Raw genomic sequence first — 19,300 nt, 5'->3', positions numbered from 1 at the left:
AATGGATACAGAAAATGTGGTACATCTACACAATGGAGTACTACTCAGCTATTAAAAAGAATGAATTTATGAAATTCCTAGCCAAATGGATGGACCTGGAGGGCATCATCCTGAGTGAGGTAACACAGTCACAAAGGAACTCACACAATATGTACTCACTGATAAGTGGATATTAGCCCCAAACCTAGGATTCCCAAGATATAAGATACAATGTGCTAAACACATGAAACTCAAGAAGAATGAAGACTGAAGTGTGGACACTATGCCCCTCCTTAGATTTGGGAACAAAACACCCATGGAAGGAGTTACAGAGACAAAGTTTGGAGCTGAGATGAAAGGATGGACCATCTAGAGACTGCTATATCCAGGGATCCACCCCATAATCAGCATCCAAACGCTGACACCATTGCATACACTAGCAAGATTTTATCGAAAGGACCCAGATGTAGCTGTCTCTTGTGAGACTATGCCGGGGCTTAGCAAACACAGAAGTGGATGCTCACAGTCAGCTATTGGATGGATCACAGGGCTCCCAATGGAGGAGCTAGAGAAAGAACCCAAGGAGCTAAAGGGATCTGCAACCCTATAGGTGGAACAACATTATGAACTAACTAATACCCCGGAACTCTTGACTCTAGCTGCATATGTATCAAAAGATGGCCTAGTCAGCCATCACTGGAAAGAGAGGCCCATTGGACTTGCAAATTTTATATGCCCCAGTACAGGGGAACGCCAGGGCCAAAAAGGGGGAGTGGGTGGGTAGGGGAGTGGGGGTGGGTGGGTATGGGGGACTTTGGTATAGCATTGGAAATGTAAATGAGCTAAATACCTAATAAAAATGGGGGAAAAAAAAAGAAGGACACATGCTCCACTATGTTCATACCTTTTTTCTTGCTTATTTTTCCCCTGTTTTGTTTGTTTGTTTGTTTGTTTGTTTGTTTGTTTTTGAAAGCAGGGTTCCTCTGAGTATGTAGCCTAAATGTCTTAGAACTTGCTCTGTAAACCAGGCTGGCTTTGAGCTCACGAAGATCAACCTATATCTGCATCCTGAATGTATTTTTAAATTTTGAATCCACTTTATACCTTTTTGTTGCCTACTTGCTAAAGATAAGATTTTTTAGCACTCAATCAATGAGATTGTGCAGTGGGCATCATGTCTGCTTCCTAATTTCATAGGAAGCTTTGCTAGCTTGTATTCATGGGTTTTAATGTTTATAGTAAGTTTGTTATATACAGCCTTTACTATTTTCAGATATGTTCAGTTGGTTCCTAATACTTTTCAGAGTTTCACCAAGGAGGTCTTTTGAACCTTGCTGTATTACTTTTCTAGGCATCAAATAATATGTTTATGTTGTTGCTGTGCTTAAATTTATTTATGTGGCATATTACATTTATTCATTTGCATATACTGAAAAAACCGTACACTTCCTGAGTGGAGACCACTTGGTTATGATACATGGGCATCTTGATGTACTTATGAATTTTCTTAGCAAGTATTTTACGGAGCATTTGTATTTGAACTCTCCCGAGAAATTGGTTTATACCTTTACTTTCTAATTCTTTTGCCTTTACCTAGTTTAGGTAACTGGATAATGTATAGTGGCTTCATAGCATGAGTTTGTTGATGTGTTTTCCCTCCCCCTATGTGGAAGAAATTAAGACAAATTAGAATTAATTACCTAAAAATTTCTTAGAATTCAGCAGTGAATCCATTTGGTCTTTGGCTTTTCTAAGTAGTTTTTAACTGAGTGATAATGTGTCCAGTTTCCTTCTCTTGTTGATTGTGTTTAGAGTTCTATAAGGGAATACATTTCCCAGGCCAATACATTGTCCTATCTCTTAGATATTTTACCATTATAGCCTTCAGTCTGTTTTGAGTCATCCCTGTGTCAGGGTTTAAACAAAGTCTCAGATCATTCTGATGAATAAAGTTTGCCAATTCTTTTATTCTGATTGATCAAAGAAATAACTCCTTCTCCATTTGTGCTCTTGACATATTTCCTAACAATCAGTTGATAGTCAATACCTACTTTGTTTCTCCTACTCATCTCTAACAGAATCAGGTTTTTTTTTCCTCTCTGCTTCCTGTATCTTTCACCAATATCTTGTTATGGATATCGTGGAGATTTACTCAGGCGTCTTTTTTTCCATTGATCTCTTTTGTCCTTACAAATTTGCTTTTCCCCTGTCTAGTACAGTCTTTTGGTCCATAAGCTATATGCTCAGTTAAAATCCACCGTAAACAAGACAAAGCAAAAACCCCATTACTATATATTCTCACATGTTGATTTGCTAGCCAGCTGAGTGACTTCAGTTTATAATTCAGAATAGAGAAAAGGTTCTTTCTCCAGTGCAGCAAAGCCTAGTCTCAAAGTAGGAGGCATGTGGTAGAGGGATGGGAGGTTGAAGCAGTGGCAGGATGAAGTCTTTAGTGGCCGGGTCAGGTTCCCAATCCAAAGCTTCACTTGGGATCTAAAAGCACTGAACAGGTCCTTTGTCTGATGAACACTTGTGGTCATGGGATTGTAGAAGTCAGGAACGGGGATCCTTTTTATTGGTTCACTGAGGTTGGAAGCCTAGTTACAATATAACGATAGATGGCTGCATATCTACTGTATAGTCCCATCCATAATGTCACTCAGACTGGTCTCTAGATGCATAGACTCTAGTATAGAAGGCTTTGAGATTGTTGCTTCAATGTCTGTGAGCTCCTGTGAAACCTGCTTAGTGGATTCTCTGGAGCATGTTCTCTGGGTGTCTGCACCTCTCTGACTCTTACAATCCTTCCCCTTCTTCTTTAGGGTTCCCCAAGCTTCACCCAAGGGAATCTCTGTTAGTGACTTCAAATGCTGCATACATCACGTTATTTTTAGCTCTTGGGTTGGTGGAAGCTAGGGGGTCTATTTATGCCTTTCCAAAATGACTTGACCACAGGGACAGGATGTTAAGTCAGACATAGAGGTGGACAAGCAATGGCTATTAATTTGGACTAAAGACAGCCTATAAAGACAGCCTAATATAATTTGACCCTGAATTTGCAACTTTGTTGCCTCTACATATCATTCTTCTCATCTGTTCATTGGCTTGTAGCAAGTCCTGTGAGAGGTGATAGTTCTTTCCAGGAACTTGGTTCACAGCATTTTGGGGGTACAATACTCTCTACTGCTTGCTCTTTCTCTTTGTCTCTCTCTGTCTCTCTCTCTTTGTCTCTGTCTGTCTCTGTCTCTGTCTCTGTGTCTCTCTCTCTCTCACACTGGATTTTCTTTCTTGATCCAATTTCTTGACTTTTTTTTTAAAATCTGATTTCTTTAAATTTTGAAATACTGTCCTTTTTATTTGTTGGGCCTTTTTCTGATTTAATCAATCTACTCCCCAGGCCCCATTTTATTATGAAAAACAGTATCAAAAATTTGGACCTAACTTCATTGGACACTGTTAAGTGGCCTGAAAAGCTTATTATCTGTACTCCTGTAAGCCTGAAGTTTCACAGGAACCCCATGAAGTACAAGGTAGAAATACAACCACTTTTTAGGTTTTCATTTTAAGCTGTGAATGTAATATGTAAGCACATTTACAAAGTGTTAGGAGGTATCATTTTTATATTATAAATTGAAGAAGGCACAAGAGTGCTGGAGATAAAGATAAAGGATACTTCTTCTTGAATTACAGAGCACAGTTATGGCTCAATGTTAAGAGAATCTGATGGCCCATCCTTTCATCTTAGCTCAGACTACCTCACTCAGGGATCCATCACATAATCAGCCACTAAACCCAGACACTATTGCATATGCCAGCAAGATTTTGCTGAAAGGACCCTGATATAGTTGTCTCGTGTAAGGCTATGCCAGTGCCTGGCAAATACAGAAGTGGATGCTCACAGTCATCTATTGGATGGACACAGGGCCCCCAATGGAGAAGCTAGAGAAAGTACCCAAGGAGCTGAAGGGGTCTGCAATCCTATAGGTGGAACAACAATATGAACTAACCAGTACCCCCAGAGCTCGTGTTTCTAGCTGCATATGTAGCAGAAAATGGCCTAGTCGGCCATCACTGGGCAGAGGTCTTGCAAACTTTATATGCCCTGATGTCTGAGAAAAGGCTGAAAATAATATTTTGCTGTTTTAAGAAATGGGCTGGCATGTAAATATTCTTTCACATAAATAGGGAACACAATACACTTCAGTGAAGTTAGAGAGCCAAGTATGAACGTGAAAGTATGATCTTTCAGATGCTTGCGAAGACCAACCATGTTTGATGACTATCCAGGAAATCAATGAGACAGACCCATAGTAGCAGAAAACCAGAAAAGGCTATTCCATGGTCATCAACTGTTGCATAAGTTAGGAATCTAAAGCGCATTAACTTTAGCTTCCAGTTAAATTAGATTCTAGGCAGTCCTCAGGTGAAGTGACACAGTCTCCTTTGTGAGTTAAAAAAGAGACAGTAGCTAAAAACTTTGTGGAGTGTCAGAATGAGGTCCTCAAGAAATCTTCCTCTACAAAACCAGTGGCAGGAATTATTAAAGTTAATTATATAATTGACTTTAAGAGGCCTCTAGATAGTAAGAAAAGGCTTGCAACAATCCCAGTACTATTTAGAAAAAAATAAAAGGATGTATTACAATAAATCAATTGGTTTCCTCTGGCATTTTTACTTTCATCATCCTGTCCACTTATCTGTGTTACATGCTCAATTTGAAAACTACCAGCCTTGTAACTATTCAAATCATGAAATTCAACATCCCACGAATCACTGGAGGGCCAGAATGAAACAGATCTTCTTTAAAAAAAAAATCTCCAGAGAATTGTCCAAAGAATTATTGCTCTTGGATTGTGTTGCCATTCCCAGGGTTTGTCTTCGTTTAACCTTAGACTTTGTGCAGGTAGCACTATTTTCAAGACACGTGCCAGAAAAAAAAATCAGTAGTTTTTGTTTTGGTTCACAGATATTTTATCAGAGACACCATCTGGAATTAACAAGAACCTGATTTATAAAAATTGTAAAAGACAAAGCAAAGAAACAGAAAAAAAAGGAATTTAAACTAAGATGATAGAGGAACAGGAACTTAAAACTTCACTTATGTTCTGAAAATCTTTTTTAAAAAAATTATCTTTAATCTTTTCCAGTCAAGTCATTATTTCCCTCCTGTTCTGCCCTCTGCCAGTTCCTCAGCCAATTCCTTACCCCCTTCCCCAAGAGAATGTCCCCACACCCCAAAACCCCCAAACACCCTGCCAGGCAACTTCATTCACTGGGCCCTCAAATCTCTCAAGAGTTAGGTGCATCTTCTTTGAATCAGACCAGACCAGGCAGTCTTCTTGTATATATGTGTCAGGAGCCTCAGACCAGCTAGTGTATGCTAATTAAACCACAGGGTCCCCCAAAACAGTCCATTGGTTGGGTGTAATTACCTGCTCCTGTCTCAGTCAGCTGCTAGTTGGGTCTCTTGAAGGACAGCCATACTAGGCTCCTGTCTGAAAGTACACCAGTAATAGTACATCAGTAATAGTGTCAGATCTTGGAGCCTCCTCTTGAGATGGGTCTTAATTTGGGCCAGTCAGCTGCTAGTTGGGCCTCCCTTCCATCAGTCTCATCTCTATTTTTGTCGCTGCAGTTCTTTTAGACAGGAACAATTCTGGGTCGGAGTTTTTGCCATACAACGAGGCAGATTTATTTCACATACTTTGGAAAAAAACTGGCAAGGTTTTGATCTTTCATTCAGTGTGGTCTTGTTTACTGTGTAAACTGAAAGTGAAGGCTAACTAAGGCAGAGGTATAAATCACACAGTAGAATTGAAAATGTTATTGAATCTCCTACATGGCCTCTCAAACTGTCTTTGGACCAAGAGACGTAACATTTCAGAAAATGCAAAGTAAAAGTAATATAAGCTTTGTAGAAATGGTCTTATATAGACATCAAACAGAAAAGTAGTAAAAGTAGCAAATGGTAGTGTGGAGTGAATTTCTGATCTTTAGTTACCATATTATATTATTATATTAGCTAAAATGTCAAGTTTCAATTCATGCAAGGAAACAGAGAAACCAGTTTCATATACAAAATAAACTGACCTTTGGGAAGCTTTGACATCACACTTTCTTTCATAGACAACAAATTAACATTCCACACACTTAAAAGCAAACAAAAAGTCATTATGCAGCTGAGATGACAGTTGAGGGAAGGATTTTCTGTCTTAAACATTTCCTAATTCATTCATAACCAGCTTCCTTAACTTAGCACCATGCACTGTTAGTGACCTGAAGACGGACAGATGCTCATGCTCCTTGACTCAAGCAAAATGAATGGAGCAAACTTTTGTTAATTATTAGTATTAACTTGATGTTAATTACATTTAAGTAATTTTGAGGAGGCTTAGGTATCAATCTTCTTTTTTTTTTTTTTTTTTTTTGATTTTCGAGACAGGGTTTCTCTGTGTAGCCCTGGCTGTCCTGGAACTCACTCTGTAGACCAAGCTGGCCTCGAACTCAGAAATCCACCTGCCTCTGCCTCCCAAGTGCTGGGATTAAAGGCGTGCGCCACCATGCCCGGTTAGGTATCAATCTTCTGTTTGAGAACAAATGAAACAACTCACAACTCTGTCATAGACATGAAATTAATTTATGTATGTAATAAAAATAATGATAGGAATTATAGCCACACAGTGAATCCATTTAAGAGGAGAAACATATTTAAAATATAACATTCATGGTCCTGTCTACTAACAGTTGGCAATTCCAAAGAAATAGAAGACTTTAGAACAGTGCAAATCAACTAGAACTAATAAATATCTATAGCTCATCCAAGCCAATAACAGAATACAGATTTTTGTTGAATGCACAGAAGTCTTCTGTGACCTGCACAACTCAGAGCAAACGGGAATGAAGAAATGCCAGAGAAGATGGAATCTGGTGGGCCTTGCACTCTGATAGAGATGCCATGAAACTCTTCAGGTTTCTTACATAGAATGGGAAGAGCTGGGCTAGATCTCCATCGGAGGTCTCTATAGGGAGAGCTGACTCGGTTTCAGAGGTAGGAAGTCACTACCTATAGTGTTTGCCTACATTGGTTTTAGCTGAATATCAACGGATGTAAACATGTTTCCTCATCCTGATTGAGGTGGTTTTGAGACTGATCTAGAGAAGGTTTTTCCATTTCAATAAGTCTGAAGCATTAGGATCTACTCCTCACGTGGATCGCTCTCTAAGAACATTCAATTTAGACTAACAATTATGTACAATAAATTAAAAAAAATAAAATCACGAGTTGTGTGATGAAATTTAGAAGTCAAAACTAAATTAATTTGAGAAAGCTAGGAAATCACATTCAAGCACCCACACATATGCCTATGACTACGCACACACACACACACACACACACACACACACACACACACGCATGCACACATATATGTACACACATACTCTCTCACACACACATACGTACATGCACATGTGCACAAACATACACACATGCACACACATAAGCACACCCATGTACACATACATATACACACACATACATACACAAAGACATACATACACACATATACACATACTTGAATATATCTTCCACATGTATAATGCAAAATCTCAAGCAATAAAATAACATGTGAGTTTTAAGGTATTTTTATATAAATGAAATGACCACATAACTGAGAAAATGTATTGATTATCTTAGTGATAGTTACACCTCTGACCCAAGTATTCAAGAAGCCAAGACAAGAGGATTATAGTGAATTAAGAAGCAACTTCAGCTATTAGTGAGTTCCAAATAAGCTTGGATACAGTATCAGACCTTGTCTCAAAAAGTAACCTATTTTAATTTATTTCATGATACAAATGCTCTAAAAAAAAACTAAGGATTTATGATATTCTGCCTGATGTCATTTAGGCTAAATGAAAAGATATATAGAGAATAAAGAACTATCAATGAATAAATAATTGTTTCAGAACCTTGGTGAAGGTGTGATTCGCTACTACACTGTAAAACAGTCATATAATGCTAAAGGGCAAATTTTATATTACTTAAGTTGCAACTCTATGAAAATTTTACTAAAAGTCAAAGAGTAGACTATAAATACAGAGGAATGGAAACAATATCCTCCTACCTTATGACAATTGCTCTGGAGTAGGAATAGGGGAACCCATGATGGGTGTTTATAGATTTCTGTGAGAGAACTACTGTTCATAAGATGTTTACCTTGGACTACATCTTCATTCCTCTTTACCTACATTATCAGTACATCTAAATGACACTATGTTTAAGTAAAAATATCCTTCCAGTCTTTCTACTTCACATTAGATAAATCTTCTAGACCCTCAAGTCCTTTAAAATGTAAGGCTGTAATGTCAGACACAGGAAGGGGAGAGATTAGCAATAAACAATAACATAATCCATCCAAGGATAATTGTATAGTGACTGGAAAAACTTTCTATAAAATCCACTATCACAGATGCTTATCAAAGGACTACAGAACATTGGTATGCATCTGTCAGTTGGTCTTAACACACTTCTGGAAGTGCCCATTCTGAAAGTATTTCTGTTAACATGGAATTGAAAATTATGCTTAACAGGATTCTTCCATGTTCACTACTGTTCAATATTTATTGAAATTTGCTTAATTTAGTAACAGATTAGATGTATAAAAACTGTAAAATGCATTTTGAAAAATGGTATATAGGAATTTTTTCTGGTTCAATTACATATAGCCGGGGCTATAGCAGGTTCCAAGATTTCTTTTCAGTGATGTGAGTAAGAGCCTGCAGTGTAACTTCCTTAGTTGCTTGGTCAGACTTAAAGAGTTGCCTACTGTAAGTGCATTTGCTGTATGTAAAAGCTCTCAGAACTGTTTCATATTATTATATTTTATCATTTATAATCCTGAATCTATCCTACCTATTTGAGACAATAATTTTAGAATATACCTGTTTGTGCTGGGAGAGGGTGGGAAAGGAGGCACTACAGAAAACCATCACCCGAATATTATTAATCTTTTATGAAAAACATGATCTTGCTCTTACCAAGTCTTAGCAGTGTCATTTCATTTTTAAAGTATGAGTGGCATTGTATAATGCATTACACAATACAGACTAACAACTAGTGAGTTCACTGCAAATTCTTTAGACAAGCTTTTAAAAGGAGTGCTCTCTACTTTCTCTCCTCATGTCTGAGCATCCAATTTACTTTTCAGACCTCCTGCTTTCATGCTGGTACAGGTCTAGAGAAATCATTCATTTTCAGTCTCGAAAAACTGTCTCTAGTTGTCAGATCAAAAAGTCAATTTCACTAACATTACTTAGAAAAAAAAATAAAAGGACACATTGGCTTTATGTTTGTTTTGTTTTGACATTTCTTATTTTCAAACTCATTTCTTTCTTTTGTCTGAACGTCTTTTGCAGTGATTAGAATGTACGAAGACTCTTCTGACCCAGCATAGCCAGATTTATATCAAGAAGATAGTATTTCTAATTAGATATTATTCTATAATTCACGTACCTCCTGGCAGTTCCATGATGCCATAAATACAGTGACCTTGTTCTCCTAATTATAGCTGATCAGTTCTTATTTTGACACAAACTTCTGCTTTTTATTCCTGTGTGATGTTGTACTCATGTGCATAAGCAGTAGATTATATTCATGAGCCCAACCTAACTGTTTGCTGGACTTGACTTTTTGCATGTGGGATACTCTACCTAAAATACATTTTCTGCATTTTGCTGTCTTAGAGATTGGTTGCCACGCTGAACATCAACAAAGAGTGAAACTTACTTGTATATCTCTTTTCAAATGCTTCTCTTGCCATTGGAAACTGTGACCTTGTTTTGGAAATACAACTTTTAATTTTTTCCCTCCTCTATGATGTATGTTCTTCATGGACATTTTGCTTTGAATGCATTTTACTCCTAGATGTCAATCTTTATTTATTTTTAAAATTTTCAATTGAAGATAATTTTCATATAGTATATTCTGACTAGTGTTTTGCACCCGCCAACATGTCCCAGATTCTCTTTAACTCGCCACCCACCTATATATTTAAAAATCTTACTGGGGATTTGCTGGTCTCTGGAGACAACTGATTTTTCACCAATCCATCAGCAGCTATTGGTTGCCCATGTTATTTAGGCCACCATATTGGTGAAATTTCATGGGTGCAACTTCCTGGCAATATTTAGAAGATACTTTCCTCCCAGTAGCATCCCGGTACTCCAATTCTTATGATATTTGTGTTCTCCCTTTTGTGAATTTTCTCTGAGCCTGAGGTCTAAGGGTTCTGAGTAAAATAACCCAGACTAAGAAAAACAACTGCCACATGTTCCCTCTTTTTTATGGATCCTAGCTCAAAATCTTTATATTTAAGTATATACCATGAATTAACTATAGGACGTATAAAATAGAGAGGGGGTATACTGGGAAGGGAGAAGAGAAACACGTGTGTTATGAAAAGGGTACTGAGAGAAGCTGGGGTCTTTTCCTGGGGAGCGAGAGGGAGAAAACACAGAAGGAGAAGGAGAAAGGAGGGGTAATAGATACTAAAGAGTATCTGAGGAAATAAACAGGGAAATCATTATTTTTTTAAAGGGCTATGTGTGTGTGTGTGTGTGTGTGTGTGTGTGTGTGTGTGTCTGTGTGTGTGTGTGTCTGTGTGTGGGGGGGGGAACACGTGTGTGTGTGTGAAACCTGCTTTTGAGTTTGTCAGGGGAGCTCCAGGGACTCCCAAAATAATATAGAGAAATGCCCTTGCTCCATTGCACTCGGTTGTGTCCCTAACATGAATTTAAGACTATTTTGGAAAGTAGCCCACAGTGTTGACACAGAACTTGGTGGAATGAAGCCAGAACTGTGCTGAAATCCTCCTCCCTAAAGACTAGCTATCTCTCATAGTATCCAAATGTGCATTGCAAGCTGCAAAGAGAGAAAGCCACCAAAATTCTCACCCACCCGTAGAGCTTCCAAACACACCAGTGACCTAGAGAGATTACCCCAATACTGCTATAGTGTCACTTTTGTCCTCATTGTAGCCAACACTGTCTAATTGGACTTAAGTTGCTTTCACTAGAAGGGGTATTGACTATTGACTCTGTAAACCTCTTCAACTAACCATGGCTGGAGAGGAGAAACTGTTAATTAGTGACATCAAGGTTGAGAAGCAATCAGTCAAGATTGGGTGAGGAAGGATCCTCACCAGTATGCAGGCTGACTCAGGATCTCACCTAGGCTCTTCACTATGAACACCAGGTCTTGGGAGGATGACTCATGGTTCCTAAAAGGCAGAGATCAATGTTTCTACCAGCCAACAATTATCATTGCTTACTTTGTGCTATCCATAGTCTAATGAATCAAAGCACTGAAACGTATATCAATAACTCAGTGTTACACTGCTCTAATCCATATACACAAACATGAACATGAAATAACTTAGAGACTGCCTTTGAAAAATCAGTGTCACATAATTCACATATAATTTTATCTGTATAATCATATCTCATAAGAGGTAGTACAGGGATTGTAACATATTTTGAGAAAGTTCAGTTCAAAGTGTAAATGCTTGACCTTTGTGTAAAAATAGTCCCAGGATTTAATAGAGCAGGAAGAAAATATCAAGAACAGAATGCTTCTAAGTATGGAATCTTGAATTTCTGCACAGGTTGGATTTCCAGAAACTTGACCTTATGTATATGTTTCAGACAGGTATCATCAGGAAAACAATGGTATTGATTATTGAGGTACAATACAGTAGAGTTAATAAATATAGTTTAAACAAGGAAATTGTATACAGAATAATGGGGAATAAATATGTTTATTGATGTACTTTCACCATGTTTCCATGTAGACCAAACAAGTAGAAATAGATAATACGAATCTACATTTACTCCCTTCTATTGTCCATTGTTGTGCAATGACCTGATGTAGCAGAAAAACTCAGAAATCAGAGTACTTGGGTTTTGAAACAGGACTGTCTATACTTGGTGTGGGTCTTTTGGTAATGTTTCACAGTTTACTGTAAATCATTGTATATATCACAGAGATGTAATAGAGAATCTACTCTATAGCTTTGATATGAAAATTATTCTATAACAATTCTTTGAACAATAGCTAGTGCAGTAAAATTTTAATTGGTTCTAAAAGTATGTGAATTAAAAATTCTTTCACTTAAAATGAGCCCTCTTGTTTCAAAATTGTATGCATAGGTTATTCCTTTCTAAAGAGATACCCATTATTAGATAGGAGGGATGTCATTATATTATTCATGTGGAAATACAACCTTTACAAATGATATCTTATTTTTTATTTGAGTTTAGATGTCTAAATCATCCTGTTAATTGATAAGTGTTGTTAATTGTTTTATAGTTCATATTTTATATTTATTTAGAATCTGATTCACTTGAACATTAGCATTTCAGGAAGTTGTAAAGACATTTATAGACCCATTTTAAATATAGTCCAATATGGATTAATTTATTTTCTTTTTATTTATAAGTTATTAAGTAATATGGTTATATATATGATGAGTCACATTTATTTATAATTGTATACAATTTGTTTTTATTTTATTCTATGGAAAGATATTGATTTTTAGGCTAAATAATCCATGTGGTATGCAAACTATTAATCCCAACCATCCCAAAATGACATCTGTAATATTAGTTTAACCATCAGATTTATAGTATCAAGCAATAACCCCTAACTATTGTCAGTGTTAATGGTAAAAATTTGTTTGACTGATTTATTTAAGACAGTTTTTAAGAAGCTATTCATAATTAGCAATGCAATATTTAAGAAGGAATTCTGGACTGGAAGTGTGGACACTATGCCCCTTCTTAGAAGTGGGAACAAAACACCCTTGGAAGGAGTTACAGAGACAAAGTTTGAAGCTGAGATGAAAGGATGGACCATGTAGAGACTGCTATATCCAGGGATCCACCCCATAATCAGCCGCCAAACGCAGACACCATTGCATACACTAGCAAGATTTTGCTGAAAGGACCCTGATATAGCTGTCTCTTATGAGACTAGGCAGAGGCCTAGCAAACACAGAAGTGGATGCTCACAGTCATCTAGAGGATGGAACGCATGGCCCCCAATGGAGGAGCTAGAGAAAGTACCCAAGGACCTAAAGGGATCTGCAACCCTAAGGCGGAACAACATAATGAACTAACCAGTATCCCGGAGCTCTTGACTCTAGCTGCATATGTATCAAAAGATGGCCTAGTCGGCCATCACTGGAAAGAGAGGCCCATTGGACTTGCAAACTTTATATGCCCCAGTACAGGGGAACGCAAGGCCAAAAAGGGGGAGTGGGTGGGTAGGGGAGTGGGGGTGGGTGGGTATGGGGGACTTTTGGGATAGCATTGGAAATGTAAATGAGCTAAATACCTAATTAAAAATGGGGAAAAAATAAAAAAAGAAGGAATTCTGATTAAGCATTTTTCTAAAGATGAATGTCAAATACTTCTTGGCATTAATTCTGTTAGTTGTAGATTGTTTGGAAAGTGTATCTCGATACTGCCTTATCACTTACTTCTGCATTATACCATAGACTCAACTATTTTTCTGTACATATTTCACTATATACAATCTATGTCCACTTTCTTTTCTTCCTCTTAGACAGTATTACTGAAGTCTTCACTAACATTTACGTGACCAGTTTTGGCCCTGTCTCAGATACAGATATGGTAAGTTTACTTTTAAAAGATATTAAATATGTTTCTTAACCTATTGAGAAATAGAGGTAATTTATATTAAGTCAATATTTTTAAAGTCATAGAATTCTGCATATAAGACATTTCTAGCCACATCAGCAAAAAGTTGAGGATGTGTTTCTGGTTCTGTGGAACATAGCTCTAGAATGTTTATATAAACTCTTTATCTTTTTCTCTTTCTCTCTCTCTCTCATATATATACATATATGTAATGCACACACACACACATATATATATACATACACACATATGTGTATGTATATGTGTGTATGTGTGTGTGTGTATATATATATATACAAACATATACATATTTTTCTACTCAAACATATACTTACTTAGCTGCGAAGTGGCATAGACTTAACATTTAAGAAGAACAATTACATTATTAGTGGTGACTTTCTAGATTTAAGGCATTTGCTTGACTTTCATATGACTGATGAGTTTTATTGGACCAAGGTTGGTGAGTGTTACAGGAAAATATCCTCACAGTCACTAAGAAGACTCATTGCATTGTTATACAACCTGCACACACAAGACACACATGCAAATCAATCCAAAGAACACTAGAGTGTTGAAGCTGAGCAGATGATGGTGCACTGTTTTAATTCCAGCACTCAAATGTGTCTTTAAGCTTAGCCTGAGCAAGTTTCAAGATAGCCAAGGCTACACAAAAACTGGGTCCCCCACACCCTGAGGATCCATCTTATATACAATTGTGGATACCAACAAGTGCTTGCTAATTGAAGCCTGTTATAGCTGTCTCCTGAGAGGCTCTACCAGTGCCTGACAAATACAGTAGATGCTCACAGCCAACCATTGGACTGAGCACAGAATCCTCAATGGACGAGCTAGCTAAAGGACCCAAGGAGATGAAGGGGTTTGCAGCCCCATAGGAGGAATAACAATATGAACTAACCAGTACCCACAAAGCACCCAGGGATTAAACCACCACCCAAAAAGAGTACACATGATGGGACTCATGGCTCTAGCAGCCTATGTAGCAGAGGATGGTCTATTTGGTCATCAATGGGAGTAGAGACCCTTGGTCCTGTGAAGGCTGAATGTCACAGTGTAAAGAAATGCCAGGGCCAGAATGCAGGAGTGAGTGGGTTGGTGAGCAGGGGGAGGGGATAAGGGATAGGGGTTTTTTGGTGGAGAAACCCAGAAAGGGGATAACATTTGAAACATAAACGAAGAAAATATCTAATTAAAAAAAAAGAAAGAAACAAAAGCCCAAACCAAACAACAAACAAGAAGGGAAAAAAAAGAAATAAGGAAGGGAAGGGAAGGGAAGGGAAGGGAAGGGAAGGGAAGGGAAGGGAAGGGAAGGGAAGGGAAGGGAAGGGAAGGGAAGGGGAAGGGGAAGGGGAAGGGGAAGGGGAAGGGGAGGGGAAGGGGAGGGGTAGGGGAGTGGAGGGGAGTGGAGGGAGAGAGAGAGAACTAGAGTGTTGAAATTACTCAACTTAGTTGAATTGATGTTTTTTAAATGAGATATGTAAGAGAGGGAGATTGTTGGAATGAAATAAATTCTTAATTATTTGTAAAAATGTAATAGAAATTTTTCTTGAAATAATATTTTTTATTGATACCATGTTAGATTGTGTCATATCTTCTAGCTAATACTTGCTTTGCTTCATTCCCCTGAATGTCTATCTCTCTTTCCCAAGCTACCTCTTTGTAAAGTGGGAGGCTCACAATCTCCTCCACCCCTCAGGCATCCTCTACTTCTGACTATAACACTGGAAGTTACAGGGAATGAGACCCATACCCGGTCCTCCCAATCCTCTTTTCTTCTCCCAGTTTCTTCTTCCCCTTGAAGAGTTCAGGAAAGAAATGGACAAGCCTTGCTTTTCCTTCCATCTCGGTCTTCTGTCAGCTAATTTCATCTATGACCTGGATGGGACACAGGGTGAAGGGGTATGAGGCTGAGAGCTTACGATATGGGAGGGAGAGTGTTGACACAAAAACTGTGAGATCTTTAAAATTCTTTCAAACTTCTAATTAAATGGCTCTGAGACATGGAAACACTCATGGAGTACCATGAAAACATGATGTTCAACCTAAACTACCCCTCTCTGTGAATTGCCAGTTTTTATTTCCATTGTTTGATTTTGTTTTCCTCCATTTCTAAGGATTTACGTAAGAGCTAGGGAGTCATTCAACTACCATGCTATATTCAGTGTTGAACCTGAAATATTAAGCTTTCTTGCACAATTGGTCAGTACAAGTGGACAAGACCTTGAAATGATGTCAAAGGTGTTTCTAGTAGTAACACATAGACCAAGTCTTATTGGCTGGTTGAAAATTGTTTTGCATTAAACACTTTTTTTCAGTTTTTAGTGAGACTAGCTTTAGTAACTGCTCACAGATTCCAGATATGTCATCAAATAATTAGATTCTATGTAAAGAAAACAGGGAACGGTAAAATTTTATGAAGCATTATATTGAAAAACTTGAGGGATAATATGAACATTATGTAGCTTTAATAGTTACATTGGTCTCTACCTACTAGCTAAAATATAGAAATGCTACCAAAGAATTAGATACAGTAATTCTCTAACTGTTTCATTTATTATATTATGAATACAAGAAATAAGTTATTCTAGCAAGTTTTGATTTGTAAAGGAAATATTTTCACCTAAAAAATCTCATGAATAGAGAACATTTATTTATAATAAATTTCTAATAGCCTCTTCTGTTTCCTGTTTTGAGACTTAGAACAAAATACTCAGGGCCAGAGCATACACCTGTAGTATCAATACTTCCGAAGTTGAGGCATGTTTCTGAAGTAAACTGGAGAGGAGTGTGAGGGAGAGGCAGGGAGGGAAAACAGTGAGCAGGAGTGGACAACACTCTTTTGTTATTTATGGCAAACTCTGTGCAAGTGGTTTTGTTCCTACTAGTGATAAATTTTACTAACTTTGTATTTCAATGCATTTTCACCATTCAAAAACATTTAGACAGAAATTTACTCTTAAGTACATAGCCATGAAGAAATGAACGAATTTTAAATAAATCTAAACTTGACTTAAAATACTTTGGTCTCATCAGGAAATAGAACCGAAGAACTTTTATTGAAATATTTAGTAGAATATTTTTAATATGCTCAAGACACACTCTTATTTGTGGAAATTGATGATAAATATTATTGTTTGTTAATTTAATTGCAATGTAAAATAAATATTAGAATGTGCTCACACTTCCAACTATATTTTAATTGGATTGATTTGAGTGGACCTATACTTGATACTATTTAAATAAAGTCAGTTTTTGATTGTTTTAGATGTCTTTGTATATTGAGGAGCAAACATGTCTTAGTGTGTGTGTGTGTGTGTGTGTGTGTGTGTGTGCATGTGTGTGCATGTGAGCAAATATTCACATGCTCATTTTATCTTTTCTTTTCTTTTCTTTTTGTTTTGTTTTTTTTTCTTTTTTAGAAATTATTTTATTTGTTTACATTACAGCCATTTTCCTCCCCCCCCCCCCGCCCCCGTGGTCTCTCCTCCCACAGTTCCTCACCCCATTCCTCCTGCCCCTTTCTTCCCAAGGGTGCTCTCCCCCCACACCAGACATCTCTGTTCCTTGGGTCTCAAGTGTCTCTAGGATTAGGCACATCTTCTCCCACAGAGGCCAGATCAGGTAGTCCTCTGCTACACCTGTGCCAGGGGCCTCTGCCCAGCCAGTGGATGCTGTCTGGTTGGTTGCTCAGTCTTTGAAAGCTCATAGGAGTCCAGGTTGGTTGAGACTGCTCGTCTTCCTATGAGGTTCCCTTCCCCTTCAGCTTCTTCACTCCATACCATAATTCAACTATAGGGATCCCCAACTTCAGTCCAGTGGTTGGGTGTAAGTATCTCGGTCTATCTCAATCAGGTATTGGTCAGGCCTCTCAGAGGATATCATGCTAGGCTCCTGTCTGTAAGCACAATATAACATCAGTAATAGTGTCAGGCCTTGGTGCTCCTCCCACCACCACCATGAGAAGGACTACCTTTCCTCCAGTCTCTTCTCCATCTTTGTCCCTGCAGTTCTTTTAGACAGGAACAATTCTGGGTCAGAAGATTTGACCATGGGTTAGTAACCCAGTTCCTCCATTTGAGACCCTTCTATCTACTGGTTACCACCACAATAGAAATACCAATGGAAATATTCTCATAGAAGGGAGAAATTAAATGGAATCTCACCTCAAGGTGAGAAACACAGACAAGGAACTACTGACTCTTGGGAGAAGAAATAGTCTTTCCTAGGGATTAATGCTGTTGCTGTTTGGACAATTCTAATAGTTTAGCCTGGAAACCATATACCCAGCAACTGCAAAACAGAAATAGCGGGAATTTTGATGTTGTTGTTATTGTTGTTTGTGTACTCACACCTACACAGACATATTTGTGTATGTACATATGTGTCTATGTAACAATAGGAACTGGGGGAAAAGAGGGTTTTGAAATTGTATGTGGGATTTGTGGGTGCTGATGAAGGGGGAATACCTGAGAGGGGCTAGCAGGAGGGAGGACAGGGAAGGGGAAGGTGATGTAATTCGGTTTCCATTTCAAACATGATTTTAAAAAGAAGCTTCCTCCACTTGATATGACATTGGAATGTTCCCCCTGATACCTCATTTGACTGGACCTGATACTATGTAGCTGAGAAATTAAAAAAAAAAAATGTTGACATAATCCATCTCCTAATCTAAGTAAGGGGAAGAGGGTAGGCTTGGAAGTCAGTACTGAGCACTGGGACACAGAGTAGCATAGGCTGGAAAGATGATGTAAAATGAGGGTCAAGTGGTAATCCAATCCTTGAGAAGCTCTGGTATCATATTTGTCCATGTCTGGGAAAGAAACACGAAATTTGAGAATATTTGTTTTGAAACCATTATGTATACATATTTCTATACATATGCAAACACTTATCTGTTTATCTATAATTATACAAAAATACACTATCCATATATGCAAGTTATAGATCACATTAACATATACACTCACACTCCAAGTCAGCTAGAGAAGATTAATCGGATGTAAAAGAAATGGGAAATGATATAAATATAACTCTCATGAATGAAATTCACAAAAAAAAGGAAGCAAGTGAAAAATGAAAGAGAGTCTTCATCAACATTGTTGTAAAGAGAAATGACTTAGTTTTCAGGATGGCAGAAATGTTTTATTCTTTATTCTTGCTGAAAAATAAGAAAGATAATGAAGACAAGTTTGAACCTGTGTTTACTGAAAACAGAAATAATCTAATTAGACCTGCCGCACATGGGAAAGAAAAACACGTCCATGTTATAACCTACAAATAGAAGGAGATATGGAGGCATAGGGCTCATGTCTCATAAAAGTATTTAGTTAATAAGAACAAATACTGGAGATATTTCATTTCCTTTTTAGTAGTATAACTGCTGTTCTTTCTATGAAGTACATAATAAGTAGCAAAACCTAACTAAACTCCTAGATCCTATTGTTCAGGTCAGTGCTATAGATTTATTCTGACTTTAGCCTGAGGGAAAATAGCAACATAACACAAAGCATTAAGAACCAAGGACAACACACCCATGCACATAGAGCACACGTGCATATGCACATAAACGTGCAGACACATGTTC

General features: G+C 37.7%; 1 protein-coding gene across 3 annotated transcripts in view; it reads left to right on the top strand.

The window, feature by feature from the left end:
• Gabra2 (gamma-aminobutyric acid (GABA) A receptor, subunit alpha 2) overlaps nucleotides 1-19,300 on the top strand; it is a 137,458-nt gene that overhangs the window by 47,449 nt on the left and 70,709 nt on the right. For all 3 annotated transcript variants that reach the window (NM_008066.4, XM_006503733.4, XM_030254132.1), the window contains exon 4: nucleotides 13,604-13,671. In NM_008066.4, the coding sequence (NP_032092.1) occupies nucleotides 13,604-13,671 (68 nt within the window). The remainder of the gene's footprint in view (nucleotides 1-13,603; nucleotides 13,672-19,300) is intronic.

Source organism: Mus musculus, chromosome 5 (genome assembly GCF_000001635.26).
Source record: "Mus musculus strain C57BL/6J chromosome 5, GRCm38.p6 C57BL/6J".
NCBI classification, from domain to species: Eukaryota; Metazoa; Chordata; class Mammalia; order Rodentia; family Muridae; genus Mus; species Mus musculus.
The sequence above is the reverse complement of the archived record's forward strand: the minus strand, read 5'-3'. Positions and strand labels throughout refer to the sequence as shown.